This window comes from Aegilops tauschii, chromosome 4 (assembly GCF_002575655.3).
Source record: "Aegilops tauschii subsp. strangulata cultivar AL8/78 chromosome 4, Aet v6.0, whole genome shotgun sequence".
In the NCBI taxonomy this organism is placed as follows: Eukaryota; Viridiplantae; Streptophyta; class Magnoliopsida; order Poales; family Poaceae; genus Aegilops; species Aegilops tauschii.
The window spans coordinates 432179199-432199014 of NC_053038.3; the positions used below are offsets into that span (position 1 = coordinate 432179199).

General features: G+C 46.5%; 3 protein-coding genes across 4 annotated transcripts; 1 reads left to right on the forward strand and 2 right to left on the reverse strand.

Moving 5' to 3' along the window:
• Nucleotides 1-1714: 1714 nt before the first annotated feature.
• Nucleotides 1715-3333, reverse strand: LOC109763597 (uncharacterized). Its single transcript, XM_040387392.3, has 4 exons — nt 2905-3333; nt 2394-2463; nt 2087-2288; nt 1715-1978 (listed from the first exon to the last, which is right to left on the reverse strand). The coding sequence occupies exons 1-4, from the start codon at nt 3108-3110 to the stop codon at nt 1800-1802; spliced, it is 657 nt and encodes a 218-aa protein (XP_040243326.1). The 5' UTR covers nt 3111-3333; the 3' UTR covers nt 1715-1799.
• Nucleotides 3334-9800: 6467 nt separating this feature from the next.
• LOC109763600 (probable 2-oxoglutarate-dependent dioxygenase AOP1.2) lies at nt 9801-11266 on the forward strand. Its single transcript, XM_020322449.4, has 3 exons — nt 9801-10308; nt 10413-10737; nt 10814-11266. The coding sequence occupies exons 1-3, from the start codon at nt 9956-9958 to the stop codon at nt 11081-11083; spliced, it is 948 nt and encodes a 315-aa protein (XP_020178038.1). The 5' UTR covers nt 9801-9955; the 3' UTR covers nt 11084-11266.
• A 162-nt stretch (nt 11267-11428) lies between these two features.
• LOC109763599 (G2/mitotic-specific cyclin C13-1) lies at nt 11429-14234 on the reverse strand. Of its 2 annotated transcripts, none has more exons than XM_020322448.3 (8): nt 13649-14234; nt 12970-13202; nt 12797-12872; nt 12630-12706; nt 12365-12392; nt 12133-12285; nt 11920-12054; nt 11429-11845 (listed from the first exon to the last, which is right to left on the reverse strand). In XM_020322448.3, the coding sequence occupies exons 1-8, from the start codon at nt 14012-14014 to the stop codon at nt 11774-11776; spliced, it is 1140 nt and encodes a 379-aa protein (XP_020178037.1). In that variant the 5' UTR covers nt 14015-14234; the 3' UTR covers nt 11429-11773. The 2 variants fall into 2 exon arrangements, with proteins under 2 accessions (XP_020178037.1, XP_020178035.1); XM_020322446.3 differs by having other exon boundaries at nt 12365-12395; nt 13649-14233.
• Between the last annotated feature and the right edge of the window lie 5582 nt (nt 14235-19816).

Genomic DNA, 19816 nt, shown 5'->3' on the forward strand with positions numbered 1-19816 from the left:
TTCATTTGTGTTTTGCCGCAAAAATAAATCATTTGTCTTGATGAAGAATTAAAACATGAATACCCCGAAGTGGTATTCTGTCAGTCACACACAAATGTTTAATAAGCATGTCATCTCATCACTGGCAATACCTCATCTCCTACTCGAAGAGGTGACATTTGCCCAAAGGGAAAGAGGGGGATCCCATGAAGATATCCACCTGACTGGCATTAGCTGATGCAACATTGACTGAAAATCCTTCTGGTGAACCATGCAGAAGTCCACAATGGGTACCGTTGAAGGATTTCAACAAATGAACCAGATGCATCAGGTAGGAGATTCAGCTTTACCAGCTGTCAAGAGCAACGAATAACTTACTGAAAATTTCAACTTTAAGGAACAACATAAAGGATGATTGAAACTCTTTTCCAGTAAGTGCACACATTGTTTTGCACATGCAGGCATACTTTTGTGTGGGTGCAGTGCCCTGTTAGTTGTAACTGGTTTTCCTTTCTTTTTAGGGGTGAGGGTTGGAGAGTAGCTTCCAAAACTTTCTTAGCTGTCTCCTAGCCAATAATTATGACACCGCAGACCGTCAACAAAGCCTTTCTCCTTCAGTGCAACATCATATGTCTTAACATGCCTTGCATCTTTATTATCCGGACATGCAGGTATGGGAAATACAATTCATCAAGTTCTGTCACTATTTCACTAGTGGAATTATTCGTAACAGAAACATGAAGGTGTAAACCTAAAGCAAGAAGGTTGGGCACATCAGCAATAAAGAGAAGGTATGTCAAGTCAGTGGCCAAAAGATAATAATTAAATTATTTCAGTACATCAATTGAACAACTTGATGTTAAAAGTTAAAACTGGTCCAAAAATTTTATGGGGTTAACTTCAAGATTTCACAGTAACAGAACAATGAAGAACAAGTTTGTTTTGTTTTGTTTCACAAAGAAAACAGAGTATTTATCCCTAGTATTGAACTGAGTCGACATGTCAAAGCAAGAATCACAAATATGCACTATATATCCACTAATCTAGAATAGTCGATAAAATATAAATCACTGGACCACATATCCACTAATCTAGAAACTCAACCCTACAAACATTCACCAGTAACATATTGTATACCATGTATAAGCAGTTAAGGAATGCAAGTTGCGAGCAGATTAGGCTTTATAAGACCAAAAAAGAAAAGCAACACCATGGACTAAATGTGTAACCAACACACCGTATTTGCTCCACTTGAGCAGAAGGGAAAACTCTATAAATATGGCAAGTGCATATTCATCATTACACTAGTGCTTTGCAGTTGATATAGTTCAATACTTTGTCCTGCTTGATTGGTGTTTGATACTAGAAACGATGTAAAGAAATGCTGATGTTTGAGCAAACCTGGTAGAGGACAACTATCATTGGTTTGACACAGGCATACAAGAACTTGATGTCCAATACTTTAAATCTCTGTTCCATTTTCATTTTTCAATCGCTAAGCATAGAAGCCTATAGCACTGAAGTTTAATCCTGAACAGAGTATCTGAGGGTCACCTTATGGATTCCATATGCCACCTATGTCCAATGGCCAAAGTTTAATCCTGAACAGAGTATCTGAGGGTCAGCATATGGATTGTGGTGATCTAGCTTACAGCATACATTTTGATTTAGTTCTCCAACTGCTCAAATTTTATAGACGTCTTTCATGCTCAAAAAGCAAGGATCCTGTGCACGGTGAAGCTTGGACAATAATTTATTTCTCTTATGATCCAGGAAATTAAACAACAAGGATGACAAATACAAAGAAAACCATAAGTATCCTACGTCCGTGATGCATGCCTCATAGGATCAATCGGCCACACTTGCATATCTTTCTTGTTGAAGAATTCCTTTTCGTGCCCCTCCTTTCCACACGCAAATTCCATATCACTTGGGTGCAAAATCTTAGACCCATCTGTACAAAAAGCACACCTGCTTCTGAAGCGGCACAACGGCTTTTCTGTCGACATAAATAGTGAAGGACATACAGAGAATTAGCTAGGGTTGATCAAATTGCATATATATTATGTATATACAGCACGGTTAGCTGGTATGGTTGATTATCTACCTAAGATGGTGCATGTTTGAACATTTGGTCTGCGGGTCCACTCATTGAAGCGTAGCTCGGCAAAGAAGTGTTGCCACTCATCATCAGCGCCAGCATTCCTCCGGCGCGCCAAGAAGCCAACATGGTACCAAAAACGTTCCCTGAAACTGATACCAGTGGCCTTCATCTCCGTGGTCAGCTCGGCGGGATACTCGAAGTCGCCCTGCGTCAAGCCAGTACTAGCACATGATGCACATCCAAGAGGATCGAAACCGAAGATCAAGAATTGGGAAGCCGCTAGGTCCCCTGAGTTGTTGGGAGTACCTACCCGGTTTTTGGAGTTGTAGTGTTTGAGGGCGCAGTGGACAAGCTTACAAACGGCGGCGGAGTCAGCCTCGCTGTCAATCAAAACAAAAAGTAAACATGATCGTATCATTCGTTCGTTATTCAACACAATTATTCAAATAAGTATATGTATAGGAAAGAAGAAATCAGGTACTCCCTCCATTCACAAATATAAGATGTTCTACTACTCCCTTCGATCCAAATTAACTGACGTAGCTCTATTGGACTGGAGGGAGTAGCTTTTTTCTGAATCAGATGTATATAGAGACATTTTAGTGTGTTTATTAACTCATTTCGGTCTATATGTAGTCCATACTGAAATATATTTTTTCTGAATTGGATGTATATACACATTTCAGTGTATTTGTTAACTCATTTCAATCCGTATATAGTCATACTGAAATATCTAAAACATTTTATACTATTTGTGAATGGAGGGAGTAGCTAACTAGCTGGGGACTGGGGTAATGAGCGTGTAGGTAGGACGAACGTACTCTTGTAACAACGTGGGGCCGCCAGCATTTCCTCTGGCCATGAGTTCTTGGAAGCTTACTGGATCGTATCCATCTAACCGAGCTAGCTCCTGGTTTGTCATACGGCGGGTGCACTCCTTTATGGTAGGAGAGCAGAGGGAGCGTGCGCCATGATCGACCTCGCCCGCCGCACCGGCACCGGCAGCCGAAGAGAGGAAGGATCCCATCGATCGATTCTGAGTCTGCAGATCGATCGGATCGGGCACGCGTTAGGGACAGAGGTCCAAAGGCTGGATCTAGAGGATCAATCAGCAGATCAGAGGAAATAGCACGATATTGACCGATCAATCCACTCACGGATACCCTGAATTAAAGAGTTGGCTACAAGTAGCTAGGGTTTACACTTGGGGAAGGAGAAGATAAAGCCGACCCACCGGATGCGGCTGGGTTTAATGGCTGGTTGGTGCCAGCAATCACGGAGCCTATGAACGTCTCTGTCTATCGTTGTTTCTATTTTTATTTTTTAGAAAGGAAAAAGTCCAAAACAAACCTTCAATTTGTAGGTGAAAGCTAAATCAAACCCTAAATTCTCAATCTCTAAAAGGAGCACACCAAACTCTCTAATCCCGGTCTATTTTAAACCTTGACATGACCTAGCCGGGATTTGCTGAATTAGGCCGGCCCAGTAGCGCAGTTACTCACGCACACGCACTAATCTGGTTATTCTTAGTTTCTTTCTTTTTCGTTTTCTTTTCTTTTTTCATTTTTATACATGTCTAAATTTTATCAGTACCCAATGTACATTTTTAACGCACACATTAAATATTTTTGGATAAACTTTTGATATTTTCAAATACATTATGTACATTTAAACTAAATGTTTTCAAAGTTTTGAATACATGGTATCAAAAAATGTCCACACTATAAAATTTTGTTCAGGTTGCAGAAAAAATTTATGTTTCAAAAAGTGATTGCATTTTAAAATTTTGTTCAGGTTGCAAAAAATGTTTATAAATGTGTTCGCTTTTTCAAAGTTGTTGGCTTTTTTAAAGTACTCGAAATTTTCAAAAAGTGCTCGCACTTTATAAAATGTTCAAAGATTTCATAAATAAATACGTTTTTAATACTTGTTTGCCTCTAAAAAATGTTTTCAAAGTTCAACGCTTTGGTTTCTGATTAAATATTTCGGGCCTCTGACTATGTCAGTCATAGTCGTCTGTTGTAGTGGCTACCAGGTCCAAAGTTCGACTCCACGGCATGTTTTTTGTTTTGGAATTATTACGTCACCCGTTAAGAAAAAGAAAGAAAGAAGTTTTACATCATGTGTTAAGGAAAAAAAAACTCGCCATGTCTAGTGGGCTGGCCCAGTCGAGTCCATTGCCAACAATCCGAAACATTTTTTAAATACATTATTTATGAAATAATTTACAAAATTCCAAAAACATTATTTAAAAAATGTGACACAATTTTGAAAATACAAAACATTTTTCAAAGCATGTGAAAAACTGTTGGAATTCTGAATATTTTTGACAAATGTGATTTTTTTGAAATCATGAATAGTTTTTTTAAATGCTAATAGAGTTTCAAAATTCCAAACAGTTTTTAAAAAACACAAAAAAATTGAATTTGTGCGAAAAATAGAAAACAGGAACATTTTAACTTCTAAACAATTTTAGAAATGCGCGGACATTTTTTAAACCTCACGAATTCTTGTTGTCTTATAGTGGGCCGGCCCAAATTCTTGTCCGTGAGAGTAGCTGGTAATCCCGGCCGGGATTGTAGTATTCCCAGTGTGTCAAACAGGTATAGGGTTCAAAATAGACCGGGATTACAAGTTCAGAGTGCCAATTTCCGGGATTCAAAGTTCAGGGTTTGGTTTAGCTTTCGTCTACAACTTCAAGGTTTATTTTGGACTTTTTCCTTTTAGAAACGTTTATCGTTGGCTTGGCCTGGTCGATGAGAGCCGTTGATCGCCACTTTGGAGAGAGAATACTTTGAGCGTCCATCAATTTAGCGCACCGGTTCGCCTCTTCTTCAGTCCAACTGTCGAATTCTTCAGTTTCGTCCAAGTAGGCGAAGTGTAGGCTTGATGTAGGTCATGACAGTCACTCCGCCTAGAAGACGAGCATTGTCCTCGAGGATCTAGTGGGGGAAACCAAGAACAAATGGACTGGTTAAAGAATTCAGGAGATGTATGTTTGATGAAGTCGGCGTCCTCTCAGGTAGCTTCAGCTGGAGACATGTTGAGCCACTGGCTTAGCCACTGAGTAACCGGAGCAGGTGGTTTAGGAACAACTCTGGTTTCTTGAACTGATATTGGTGCAATTTTGTTTTTTCCAAAGGAAACCAACACCAATGTCACAAAACGGACACACTGTTCGTTCATGGATGCGTCTGCAGACATGGATACGGGAGCTGGCCATCCAACAAAGTACCCAAAAGGTCTGCCTTGTTTGGTCCCATCTGGATACGATCAAACATATGAAATCATCACAACCAACAAACTGCGGGTGTTCATAAGTTTTCACGTGCGCTCGATCACAAACATGCCAGGTAGTCCGTGCAAATTTTGCCCTCCCAGACTGGTTGTTTGTGCATCCTCCCTCATCACTCCGCCACCGGCTCTTCTGCAGCTTCTGCATCCTCCATCTCTATCGCCAAGCACTTCAACATCATTGCACAAACGACATGCACGATCTTCGCCGCGTCGGGATCCAACTCATCCATCTTCATGATCAACATTTTGGTTTTCCTCCGAAGTGGTTGTGAGCTCAACCCTCCTCTCTCTGAGCTTGATCTTCTTGTCTTTGAGTATGACCTTCTTCTCTTCGAGGTTGATCTTCTTCTCTGTTGTCGCCATGAAGATGACAATCCTCTCTACCTTCTTTTCCTCCTTGATGTTAAGGTGCTTGCCAAATGCCTCCTTCTTGTCCATGATGCCCTCAAACTTCTATGTCATCTTGATCACCGCCCCTTCTCGCTTCTCTTCCTCCCCGGGATCCCCCTTTTGACCTTCTTAGCCGTCTCTCCTTTTGTTGGGTCGATTGGATTGCCATCTTCATCTTCATTTCCAACATGGCAGTCTTGACAGTATTGGCATTGGATAGAAGCCACTTGGGTTGCCCATTCAACTTCAAGCAAACAATGAATGAGGATGAAGTTCTTCTTCTCCAACTTCAAGTACAATGTGACCGCATGGAAGGGCTAGCAAAATAGGACATGGTCAACACATATAGCATATCCGATCAAATGACCAACATATAGAACAACTTAATTGCTCAGAGATTATCCACCACTTGGGCACCGGTATATGAGTGTATTGAGATGATCGTAATACTTGCTCACAAACTCTAGGATGGTGTACCATCAATGGGTGAGCGACTTTGGCGACTGGTCTCGTATCACTTCCGTGCAGTAGGGATCGAAGTTCTTCTGCTCATGGAACCAAGTATGAACATTAGACCAAAAAGTTGAGCATGTTTGCTCTGTGCCTTAAAACGGATCGATGCTAGTGGGGCTGAGCCAGGACCACTCTGCCCAGCCATGATGGTGAGTTCCTTAACTGGTATTCCACCACTGTCCATGGCACACCCACCCTCTTTCGTCATTGGTTGACATCTCTCGTCATCCTTATCTATTGGTGGCTTTGGAAGCACCGCAAATGGGTGCGTCTTGAACGGTGACCAACCCTTCGTGATGTGCCTCGCTGATACCATCTAGGACGACGCTCACGCTGGAGCTAAGGGACCTGGACACCTGATCCCGGAAACGTGGTCTTTTGTTTTTGAGGGTGGTGCATCCGCCTCGTTGTTTTACTAGTTGTTGGGGGGCACGATTGCACGCCGCCTGGGATGAAGGTGTGCGCTCTTTTCTCCATTTTGAAAAAAAATCCTCACCTGCACCTCACAAAAAAGGACTTTCACACGTCAGCCAACCAGCAGATGATGCCTAGCTCTCACATCCATCTCGAAAAGAAAAAGGAAAGGGCAACGCTAGGCCACAGCCGGTGGAAAACGGGGGGAAATCAGCCCTCTTTTGCTAGCACAGAGGGCTAGCAGATGACGCCTAGCTCTCACATCACATCCATCATGACACGCACGTCCGTTGAATTGGCCCACTACCATCCCGTCCAAGCTCCCAGTTGCGATGTACTCCCACCCACACACTGCATCCAACCACCACCCGACGTTGGTGGCAGCCCATGTCGTCGTCGCCTAAAATTGTTGTTGTCCTTGCAACAGAATACACACATATATGGTACAAATGCAAATAACATGGTGATGGTGTCCTGCATAAGGGGTGCTAACCAAGTCGGCCACCAATCCTAGGCTAGGGCCGAGGACCCCCCCCCTCCCAAAAAAAACTATCAACCAATGGGCCACACCTGTCAGGCCCCACGGCGTACTCAAAATGAAATCTTTCGAAGACTTGGCGCATACTCAAAGACAAGTTCAAACGTTCGGCATGTTTATCCCTTGATGTAACCGACCTACATGTAACCCTAGTACCCCCGGTGCCTATATAAGCCAAGGGGTTTAGACCATAGGGTTAAATTCATTCACATACGATCTTGAGGTAAATCATCTTGTACTTTGTACCCCCATCCACAATTAATACAATAGAAGCATGACATAGGGTTTTACCTCTTGAAGAGAGCGTGAACCTGGGCAAAACATCGTGTCCCTCTTTATCCTGTTACCATTGAGCCAAGATCACTAGCTCAAGGCCCCCTATCCAAGATCCGCCGGATTCAACTCTGACACATTGGGGGGAAAACAGAGAACCTATGTAGCAAAACAACATAATTGATTGCAGCAAGGTAAGAGTAACAAGAGATTTCATAAATTGCAAACACCAAAGATGTATCCCGCATGTGGCAATCATAATCCATCCACAAAAATGAGATGATTTAACATGGCAGCAAAAATTGACCGGGGTAGTCCTGCTCCTACTTCGCCTCGGTTGCAACGCATCGTCCCGCTTCGCTCTGTCCCGCATCAGCAGTGTTGTCCTGTTTGTCGGCGGCACCGATGACAAACAGGCAAGGGCGATGTTGTGAACCGGTGCCGCCTCCCACTGCAGCACAGACGACCTCGCAACAACTGTGATATTGGAAACCAGCGAGGGCCAACCCATCACCGGCTACACCCTCACTCGCAGTCGGCCCCATGTTGTAGTGCGGCACCGCGCCCCTTGTAGCGGGGTTGTCTATCGATGGTGGTGGGGCAGGGCTTGCAGCATCCTTCAAACGCCACGTGGAGAAGGGTGGAGGAGGGTAGAGGGGGAACAAGCCTTCGGCGGTGGCGATGGATGGCTCTAGTGCTCCGTCCCGATCTAGAACGGAGGAGATGTAACACACACACACAGAGAGAGAGAGAGAGAGGGGAGATGCTCAGGGGGACAACACAACTGGATTCAAGAGAGGATAAGTTGGAGAGTGCGCGGGTCCCACATGGCACGTGGCGATCGCACGAGACGATTGAAGTTGCAATGAAATCAGTCATCGGATTTAAAGCGTTTTCCAAAAGAGAACCCTCACTTCCATGCATCTTCACAGAAGAAACTTTTCTCAAGAAAAAAAAACATGCTCCCATCATAGCCAACCAACATGTGCCATTTCGCGATGGAGGACAGGCGCACCTGGAGCTCCTTATCTAGCGGTCGCTCAGGTACCATGGTCCGACACAGCCACTCCATTGCTTCAAGGTGGAGCCGACGTCGCCGCCTCTCCACCGCGTCAAGATTTGCACGAATACGGTCGTGTTTGCATGATATTTGTCCATCCGTTTAAGAAAATGTATCGCGGACGAAGGTGGCAAACGCTGGATATATGGCTTTAAGGTGTCCGCAAAAACGTCACACGGCCACGGACAAATACTATATGTCCGTTTTAAGGGTCCCTAATCCTTCTATCTGCACAATTGGCCTTTCTTTTTGGACAACGCTAACGTCCACACGTGTGGTGGGAGTCAAACCCGCCCACACGCCATATAACACACAGACTACGCCATGTCACGGCATGCATGTATGTGGATTTTTTTTGGATTTTCAGTTTTTTAAATGTTTTATCTCTTAAATAAAAAATCCGATTGGAGATCCGTTTTCACCATTAAATCCCTCGCAACGAGATCTTTGAAACTAGATCTCATATCGATATATTTCGGCGAATTTTTTTAATTAAAAGTTGCCATGTGTATTGCACATGAATTGCCATGATATTTACACTGAAGTTGCCATAATATGTTTCAGCAATTTTCTTTTACATTAAAAGTAAATTTTAACATATTATAAAACGGGAAATTAAGAAACTAGACTTGCCATGCACCATAAACTAAAATTGCCATGATACATGCACTTAAAATTGCCATGGTTCATACAAAAAATTATTTTTATGGTTAAAGTACTGGAATTGCCATCATAAAAAAACTAAAATCGCAATGATCTACAAACTAAAATTGACACATGGCAATTTTAGTTTAAGCACTATGGCAACTATAGTGTAAACATTATGGCAACTTCTGGGCAAAAAATAATTTTGTCGAAACATATCAACATGGGGTCTAGTTTTGAAGATCTCGTCGAGACAGATTTAATGGTGAAAACGGATTTTTAATTCGCTTTTTTAATTAGGAGATAAAACATTTTTAAGCCGAAAACCAAAAAAAAATCTGCTGATGTCATCTATTCATACGTGGCAAAATAAATGGTGATGGAGACGTGTGGACGATGTGCGTGTGGACGTTAGTTTTTCCGTTCTTTTTAGCTGTCTGCACAATGCGTTGATACGCAACGCTCTTGCGTATATTTGCGGAGTGAAAAGTATTGTGGTGGCCGCCACCCACGAGGGGAAGCGCACCCCGCTATTTGCGGCGGGATCTGATGGATCCAGCCGTCCGCCAAACTAAAAAAACGGAAGAGCGTCGCATGATGAGCAGCTATCCCACACCCAATCCGCTGACTTGTACTCCTGTATAACCAGCCGTCACCTATCTCCATCGAACAAACCAAGATCCCAGAAGCATCCCACACAAGCCAAGCCAAGACGACGGCTCCCAGCAGCAGGCAGCAGCTGATGGAGATCACCAAGGTCGACCTCCGCGGACTAGAGTCCGGCGGGGCGGGCTGGGTGGAAGCCCGGGACGCGGTGACGGCGTCCATGGTGGCGCACGGCTTCGTCGTGGTGGCGCACGACGCGCTCGGCCCGGAGCTCCGGCAGGCGCTGTTCGGCCGCGCCATGCCGGAGATCTTCGCGCTCCCGCCGGAGGCCAAGCAGCGGAACGTCTCCACGGTGGGCCCCTTCCGCGGCTACATCTCCAACGTCCCCGGCACCAACTGGGAGAGCGTGCGCCTCTCCGAAGTCACCGACGCCGGCCGCGTCCGCGACTTCGCCGACCTCCTCTGGCCGCAGGGAAACCCCGCCTTCTGGTAACTAAGCAGTGCCCACCATTTTTCTCTAAGTCCGTCGCGCAGCCGTCGTGCATCCATTTTGGCATGGTATGCCCATGGTGACTGTGTCCGTGCACGTGCAGCGACACGATTATGTCCGCGGTCAAGAACGTGTGGGAGCTACAGCGCACGGTGGAGACGATGATCCTGGAGGGCCTCGGCGTCGGGGAGGAGCACATCGGCGCGCATCTGGACACGCTCGCCCACGTCGTCCGGCTGTCGCGCTACGGGCCCCCGCCGGACGCGGAGACGAGCATGTCCCTGCAGGCGCACCGCGACGACAGCATCATGACGGCGATCGTGCAGCACGGCGTGGAGGGCCTCGAGGTGCAGGCTCAGGACGGGATCTGGCTCGCGGTGCCGCCTGAGCCGGACTTGTTCACCTTCGTCGCCGGCGAGCTGTTCACGGTGAGGGCCGCCGCGCCATCGCGCTCTCCTTTCTTTGCTGCAGTGCACGCGCGTCTGACTGACACCGCCGTCGCAGGTCGTGACTAACGGGAGGGTGCCGGGTTGTTTCCACCGCGTGAGGACGCCGAGCAACCGCGAGCGCCTGTCGGCGCTGTTTGGCTGCCCGGGGAAGGACGGCGTCCTTCTGAGCGCCATGGACGAGCTCGTCGACGATGAGCACCCTCTGCTGTACCGTCTCTGCACCAACGACGGCTACACGACGTTCCGGCACTCGGATGAAGGGCGCAAGGCCAGTGATCCATTGAAGGCCTTCTGTGGGGTGGAGAAGGACGATCACCGTTCGTAAGTCAAGCTCACTTCACCTCACCATTCTGAAGTCGTCAAGCTCTGTTATCCACACCATTCTGAAGCCGCAAATGCTAGATTACCCATGTAATAATCGCGACACCATTCTGAAGTCCTACTGCTACTGAACTTTACTCAAATCGCTGTCAGTTATCTCTTCGATTAAGCACTTTGTGGATGATAATTACTAGTACGACATTACCGGCTGATCTTATTCAGTTTACTGTTGTGCACACGTTGACTTGCTGATGGCAAGCGCAATATTTGCTTGCCCCATTTCAATTTTGAGCATATGATGATCACTTCATCAGTGCTTTCGTTAAGCACGATGTATGCAACAAAAACATTGCCTGAAAGCTTTCATGCGGAATTTTATCATTGACCACGGCACCACCAACATGCTAACCTATGTACAAAAACATTCCGGTCACACGTTGATATCAGATTACAGATGAGCTAGATGGCTGCACTGTAAATGCAACCGAAATGGCACGATTAACTACGTACAGGTGGCCATGAGAGATTCTTGCTAGATCAACCCCTAATCCACTAATAATGAATTTTCTGCCTTAGCCTGCAAAAGAATAGGGGATCTAGAGCAAATCAGCCTTTTAAACCCTTTTCCCCTGAAAATAAGGGATCCGCTCCCTGCTTCCATCTTATGTTGAAATGAAGCCGCATTGTCAGCCTTTCACTTATCGAGGTCTTTGAGGAGAGATACCGGAATTTCTTCCGGCGAGGCCATCATCGACACGCACCCGAACTGTACAGTCACAAAAAGAAACAATTATGAAAATGCATGTAACAGCCAAAGAAAGCGGGGAGAGCGGATATCACCTTACGCTCACTGTACTTGCTCCTGATGGCCTTCAGATTTGAATAGTGTCTGCCCAACTGCAAATCGTGTATCCTCAGGATGCAACTGCTGAGATCAGAGACCTTGTAGCCCGTTTTCTCTTGCAGCGTCAAGTTCTAGCAGACGTAAATGTCAGAACAAACACAAAGCGAAGCATAATGTGGATTGATTCAGCAAGATTTGATTAATCTTACCCAAGGACGAATCTTTGGGCTGATTGTGAACCTGGCTAAGAACAGACAGGCAGCAACAATAGCTGATGGCAGGAACCTTATGCAGTCGTAGTCTAGCAAGCTCAATTCCGCGAGATAGCAACACATAAGCTCCAACCTTTTCGCACTTGCACACTGAAGTTTGAAGGGGGAAACATGTTACAAAACTAAGATTAAGAGAAGCAACTGCTGAAGGCTTAAAAAATGTGCTTACATTGCCTCCACGACAAGATATTAGGAATCTTCTGCAATAGACATGTATCAAACGTTAGGCTTATGAAATTCTTTTAGTCCATTATGGCAGTAATCATGCTGCTATTTTCCATGTGATTTAAACATGGTAACTATTCCCTCCGTCCGGAATTACATACATCGGTTTGAGCGGCAAGTAATTCCGAACGGAGGGAGTACTTGACATAGCGATGATAGTTGATAGGTATGTGCAAATTTAATACGGAAATTTCAGATAGAGCACGTACAATAGAAAAGTTCTTATGGTGGGACTCCCCATCTGAAAGTTGAGATATTTCAGTATGTCAGCCTCCATCTTCACCACCTGCAGTGCATACAAATTACAAATTTATCTCCACCATTCACACCAGTGCTAGGAAATTTACCAAAAATGTCAAGTTTAGCAGAAGGTTACCTGCTGATTGGTGTATGTGCCATCAGTAATGTCACTGAATTTGTCCAGCTTAGGAACATGAATTTCTTCGTACTTCCTACAGCATTAAATTTAGGCCGTTGTAAGTTGGCCAGTCATGGTAAGAGATGACAAAGAGAGGCACAAAGGAGATAGAGGAAAGTTTAGGCCCATACGCAGCAACAAACAATGAAGCGACACCAAGCAATTGCAGCCTGTCCCGGGTAATGACACTCGCCGTGAGGAAGCGGTCAATATATGAAACCGCAAGGTAAAGTGTGTCAACCAGAAGATTGAACTCGTCAACCACATCCACCAACCAATCTACTAGGATCCCCCTCATAGTGGCGCTGATGTCTTTCTGCATGGCCACCATATAGTCATCCCTCGGCCTCCTCAATTGTTCAACCTGTAATGTCACATAATGCAACAAAATCACAAATAATGTCCCTCATTTTTGCCACGGTACACCGGGCTATATTGCATTTCATTCATCGTAATGCTAGTACCTTCAGACAATAAGGATGACATGTACAGTACAATTTTTTCCCAAAGACTTGTTTTTCTGCTAGTGAAGGTGGAAAAGCACTAGAAATGTCCCAATCTAACAGTAAAAGATGATTGATTCGCCCCCCAACTCAATCCAATCCCCCAAATTCCAGAATGCACGACTACTACAAGATAACGCCCCAAAATTCCAAAATGTGCGATACCATTTATCACCTTGACATACCAACAGGACCGAATCCGACCACCACACCACGAACTTCGCACCCCATAAACAAGCCGACCTCTAAAATGACTCGGATTTCCGCACGCATTGTCAGACAAGAAGATGAATCGAGGAACCCTCACCTCCAGGGACCGCAGGTACCCGTCGATGTCCGCGACGTACGGGCCAACCGACGCCTGCGCCGCCCCGGCGTCCGTCAGCCTCGAGGCCGCCGGGCGGGCGGCAATGGCGGAACCCTCCCGCCTCCGCGCCTCCTCCTCCACCGCCGCGGCGGCCGCCTCCCTGGCCGCCGCGCGCGTCATCGGCTTCGACGGCGCCCCCATTGGCGCCGCCGATGCGTTGTTCGCGGTCGGGGCTGTGGGGAGCTCGGCAAGGGCCTTGCGCTCCGTGCAGCGCGGCCTCTTGCGGGGCGGCGGCGCCGTGCCGGCGGTGTTCTCCTTGTCCTCCGCCGCCCCCTGCTGCTTCCGGCGACGGCCGCGTGGCTCCATTGCGTTGGGCGTCGAGTTTTGGGCTTCGATTGGCCGGGGGTTTGGGAGGGTTCACGGCCTGGGCAGGGGGAGGGGATGGAAGGAGAGGCGGCGGGTGCCTTCAGCTTTGAGAGAAGGGTACGCGGTCCGGGTTTTCAAAACGGGTGTCGAGCGGGAGTTCAAATCGAAATGGGAGATGCCTTTGCCTAGCACGAGGGAGGCGTTACGAGTTACCGCCTGCCCAGCCTGTGATTGACTGGTTTCCATTTAAGATCGCTTCCCCCGTTTCTTTCCCGAAAATTGAGTGCGTCGCCGGGCACCGCGTGAGCGAACCGTTGGAGTTTTTTTTTTGACTGCACATATTATATTAATTAATACGTAAAGCAAGTACAATTGCATACATACATGCAGAAACTACAAGAAAGACCGAGACATGACAGATGTCCAGAAAACTTTGCGAAAAGAACTCCACACAAAAGAATATTAGAAATAAATCTATTGGAGTCCCTGCAAACAACCAAGTCTGAAATCGCCGCCAACCACCAACGCCGTCGAGACGCACATCGGCGGAAGAGGCAGAGCACCAGCAAACCAAAATCCAGGGTAGCGCCATAGCCTTGTAGGCGTTGTGAGTCGAAGACCAGACCTATAGAACAGGCGCTTGACGATGTGGCATGTCAACCGAGGATGTTCCCCACGCCAACCTGGATCCAGATCTGACGCATTCCGTCGACGTTGCCGGGGAAGAACGCCAAATCTGCAGCCGTCGGGCCACCAACTCTGTACCAGCATCAATCTGCCCCACTTGTCGGCGCCGCCATGATAGACGACAACCGCCAGACACAAGAAACATAAGGCCTACCGGTCCGAACGGACGGCAAGCAGACGAGACCATCGGCTCAACGGCGTCGCCGGAACGAATATCGCCGTGGTGAGGAAGAGACCGAGGCCACATTATTCGACGCAGCACCAATCTCACCAAATTGGCTCTACTAGACGAAGAAGATGCCCTAAATCAATGAAATAGCGGGAAGAGAAACACGAGCCCACCCCTCTCCACCAGCCGCCGGAGCAGCGGACAGAGAGGGGTGGAGATCCGCGCCTCACCGGCGTTCAAAGAAAGGCAGGAACTGCCACTTCCATACGAACCGTTGGAGTTGGGATAGATGGGTGGTGCGCTGCACGGAACGAAAGGCCGCGGAAGCCCTAGGGTGGAGGGGGCATGACAAATGAACGTTTTGGTCTTCCGATCAAAAGAAAAAAAAGGTTTTGATCTTGGGCTCTTGGCACATGTCAAACACATTCCTCCTTCTCCCAAGCCTGGCAGCCGCCGCCGTCACCACAGCTTCACTGCACGCCGCCGCCTTGGTCCCCCTCTTATTCCTCGTTCGAGGGCCTCGGCGGCGGCAAGAGGAGCAGGGGCCCGTCCGTCTCGTTTTATTTTTCTTAGTTTTTCGTTTCCTCGGTGACATTGATGAGGCGATGGCGTGTTGTACTAAGGTATCTCCAGCCACTCATAACCTCGAGGCCTGATCCGACGCTGACGAAGAGCATGTGAGAGTTGGTGTCCTCATATTTGTCGGTTCCCTTCAAATATTGGCGGTTCGTGTATCTTTCAGGGAGAGCTATTGGTTGGCTATTGGTGTAGCGATTTCGACATCTTCTTTCGTGTTGTTCTTTGGCTTGACCCAGTTGTCGTTGCTAAAACCAGCGGATCTCGGGTAGGGGGTCCTGAGCTGTTGATCTAGGAACAATGATAACAGGGGGAACATGAGACGATGTTTACCCGGGTTTGGGCCCTATCGAAGAGGTAAAACCCAATGTCCTACTTTGATTATATTGATGTGACAGAGTATCAAATACAAGATGATCTACCTCGAAATTGTATGATTGTGTTCTAAACTCTAAGGCTGGTAATCTTGCCTCTAAAGACTAAACCTCACAGCTTATATATGCACCGGGGGTACCTAGGTTACACATATGGTAGATTGCCAATCATCAAATGCTACTATTTCATCATGGGCAGGAAGTCCAAAATCTTCTTTTTCAGGTACTCCTTACTCTTTTTTCCCGTCGTCCTACTTTCACTTCTACGAACCTTCTATCCATAACGAGTTCCAAACGCCGGCTAGCGAGCTATCCTTGAAGTACATGCCAAGTCTTCGGAGGTTTCCATCTTGATCACGCCGAGGTTCACAACTTTCAAAGTCCTTCCTTGTGGAGATCGATATTCCGTAAGCTCGGCCTGTGGACTGTGGGTCGTACATGTTAGCACCCCTTAGTCCAAGACACCGTCACCGGTTTCTCCAACCCTATGAACTAGGGGTGATGGATTACAATCATGTTCTGTGTGGGGTGATAGTCCAGCTGATGCTGCTTTAGCGATTTATACATCTCGTCTCAAGGGGCGAGTGGCTATTGCGGTCTTCAAAGCCTTATAAATAAAAGCTTCACCAAAATTTTGGATGGCCAACTACTCCCTATGTTCCTAAATACAATACATTTTGGTAGCTCAAATTGAAGTACTAAAACATCTTATATTTAGAAACGGAGGGAGTATTTGGCAAGGTAATGCTATGCCTAAAACCTACCAAACTACCAAAGGTTCACGTGCGTACCCCCTTGCCTCTTGACTCGAGTGCACATGTGACTGAACCTAAACTAACGGAACTCAAGGTTGGGGATCCTAAGCTAGATGTCTTTAAACAAGGATAACAGAGACATAGGGATTTTACCCAAGTTTGGGCTCTCGGAGGAGATAACGCTCTATGTCTTGCTTGTGTTTATTGCGTTGGAATAATTACATAGTGCATATATCTACCCAGAGATTGTAAGTATGATTCTACGAGTCAGGCCCCTTGGTTATAAAGTTAGAGGAGGGTCCTAGGGTACATGATCCTAATCGGACTACGTATGAGAAGACAGAATTCTCCATGGATCCAACGTCTTGGAGTATACATTAAGTTTTCTGGATCTTCCTTATGATTGTGATGGGCTTCTCGGAGTGGCATGGGATGGAACCGGCAAAGGGGGTCCTCAGCCCGGCCCACTAGGCCGAGAGTTGACATGGTGAGAGGCCGCTTAGCCAGGACACCGTCAGTAGCCCCTGGATTGGTTGTCAAGTCTGGTCGCACCTTGGCTCATCCGAACTGCACATCATCTTTAATCGATGGTCTTGAAACTGGTTCAACGAAACCATCTTTTGCCATATCAGAGGTCCAGCGTCGAGATGCATCCGAAGTGACCTATATCACCTCGGTCTCTGACAAGTGCTGTCAGAATTGGATCTGAGCTACACGTCGGAAATGTTCACTCGCAACCGGCCCATGGGCGCAAAGTATTCCCGCGCTCACGGTGTGATGATTATCCAGTCTGGTTCTGGCAATGCAAACCAGTCTTGCCCACGGGCCCACATGTCCATGTGGCGTCCTTGACCTGGCTATCCACGTGACTTGTGGACATGCGTGTGGGACCCACCAAGATCACGTCCATCAAGAGAGATCGTGCATATCAGAAGGCCCACATGCGTAATTAACGCATAAGCATGGGGAACCGAGGGGATTTACTACAACATGGCGATGATTGCTCACCCGCCGCTTCGCATTTCCCCTTCCTATAAAAGGAGGGAGAGAGCATTATGCCCCCAATCTCTCCTTCCATCATCTCCTTCCTCGTGCCCCTGCTCTCATCATCCCCGCACACATGTTCGCCCCAAAAGCAAAGCATTTCGCACGCTGCCACCATCCTTGACCTCATTGTCGGAGAGAGGAAGCTCCTCAAGGGAGGGAAGGCGGTGAACACCGACAAGAAGCCATCGATAGTCACCCAGGCCCAGCTAGACCAGTTGTCCAAGGCCGACTATCTGTTGCCACCGGAGCACGCCTTCGCACGTGTTGCGCTCGTCTCCAAGGGAGACAACATCTGGTCCATCATGGTGCCTCAACCCCACGTAGCAGACAAGGAGTGGGTTGATGACCCACAAGTATAGGGGATCAATCGTAGTCCTTTCGATAAGTAAGAGTGTCGAACCTAACGAGGAGCAGAAGAAAATGACAAGTGGTTTTCAGCAAGGTAATGTCTGCAAGCGCTGAAATTGTAAGTATTAGATAATTTGGTAGCAGGATAATTTGTAACGAGCACGTAACGGTAACGGCAAATAATATCCAGCAAGATAGCCTAATCCTTTTGTGGCAAAGGACATGCCAAAATGGTCTCTTATAATAAGCATAGTGTTCTTGAGGGCACACGGGAATTTCATCCAGTCATTCACCATGCTGGCTTGATTTGTGCTCACTACTTTGATAATTTGATATGTGGGTGGATCGGTGCTTAGGTGTTGTTCTTACTTGAACAAACCTCCTACTTATGATTAACCCCCTGGCGAGCATCCACAACTACGAGAAAAGTATTAAGATAGAATCTAACCATAGCGTTAAACTTTTGGATCCAAATCGGTCCCTTACGAAGTAGCGCATAAACTAGGGTTTAAGCTTCTGTCACTCTAGCAACCCATCATCTAATAACTACTCCACAATGCATTCCCTTAGGCCCAAATATGGTGAAGTGTCATGTAGTTGACATTCACATGACACCACTAAGGGAATCACAACATACATATTATCAAAATATCGAACACATATCAAGTTCACATGATTACTTGCAACATGATTTCTCCCGTGACCTCAAGAACAAAAGTAACTACTCACAAGTGATAAACATGTTCATGATCAGAGGGGTATTGAATAGAATAATGGATCTGAACATATAATCTTCCGCCAAATAAACCATATAGTGATCAACTACAAGATGTAATCAACACTACTAGTCACCCACAGGTACCAATCTGAGGTTCCGGTACAAAGATTGAACACAAGAGATGAACTAGGGTTTGAGAGGAGATGGTGCTGGTGAAGATGTTGATGAAGATTGGCCTCCCCAAGATGAGAGGGTTGTTGGTGATGATGATGACAATGATTTCCCCCTCCGGGAGGGAAGTTCCCTCGGCGGAATCGCTCCGCCGGAGGGCAAAAGTGCTCCTGCCCAAGTTCCGCCTCGAGGCGGCGGCGCTTCGTCCCGAAAGTCCTCTCCTTATTTTTTTTCTAGGTCAAAGTGACTTATATACCAGAAGATGGGCACCGAAGGTGGGCCGAGGAGGGCACAACCCACCAGGGCGCGCCTTGGCTCCCTAGCGCGCCCAGGTGGGTTGTGCCCACCTGGTCGGCCCCTCTGGTAGTTATTTGCTCCAATAATTCTTATTTATTCCATAAAAATTCCTCGTGAAGTTTCAGCTCATTTGGAGTTGTGCAGAATAGGTAGCCTGGCGTAGCTTTTTCAGGTCCAGATTTCCAGCTGTCGAAATTCTCCCTCTTTGTGTGAACCTTACATATTATGAGAGAAAAGGCATTAGAATTACTCCAAAAAGCATTATTATGCATAAAAACATTATAAATAACAGTAGGTAAACATGATGCAAAATGGATGTATCAACTCCCCCAAGCTTAGACCTCGCTTGTCCTCAAGTGAAAATCGAAATCGAAAAACATGTCCACATGCTTAGAGAGAGAGGTGTCGATAAAAACAAAATACGGACATAGAAGCATCATGTAAATTATTATAACAGCAACAAACTTTAACATAAAACTTTAAGCATAGAACTTTTATCATAGACTTCTCATGAATAAGTAACAATTCATCACAACATCAAAGTATAAAGCATAAACTCTATTGGAAACCAACAAACTATGTTCTCAGTCAACTTTGCAACTACAATTCATCATCTTTTCATGAAGGGTCACGTATCGGAGCCTTTAGGCAAGTCCACAT

Bases quoted from the DNA above. Each gene is read 5' to 3' on its own strand.
- LOC109763597 (XM_040387392.3), bottom strand. From the start codon at position 3,110: ATGGGATCCTTCCTCTCTTCGGCTGCCGGTGCCGGTGCGGCGGGCGAG. The intron at 2,289-2,393 runs GTAGGTACTCCC...GGCTTGACGCAG, and splicing joins ACTACAACTCCAAAAACCGG to GGCGACTTCGAGTATCCCGC. The intron at 1,979-2,086 runs GTAGATAATCAA...TTATGTCGACAG, and splicing joins TCAAACATGCACCATCTTAG to AAAAGCCGTTGTGCCGCTTC.
- LOC109763599 (XM_020322446.3), bottom strand. From the start codon at position 14,014: ATGGAGCCACGCGGCCGTCGCCGGAAGCAGCAGGGGGCGGCGGAGGAC. The intron at 12,707-12,796 runs GTAACCTTCTGC...TATGCACTGCAG, and splicing joins GCACATACACCAATCAGCAG to GTGGTGAAGATGGAGGCTGA. The intron at 12,055-12,132 runs GTAAGATTAATC...TACGTCTGCTAG, and splicing joins GCCCAAAGATTCGTCCTTGG to AACTTGACGCTGCAAGAGAA.
- LOC109763600 (XM_020322449.4), top strand. From the start codon at position 9,956: ATGGAGATCACCAAGGTCGACCTCCGCGGACTAGAGTCCGGCGGGGCG. The intron at 10,309-10,412 runs GTAACTAAGCAG...GTGCACGTGCAG, and splicing joins CAGGGAAACCCCGCCTTCTG to CGACACGATTATGTCCGCGG. The intron at 10,738-10,813 runs GTGAGGGCCGCC...CCGCCGTCGCAG, and splicing joins TCGCCGGCGAGCTGTTCACG to GTCGTGACTAACGGGAGGGT.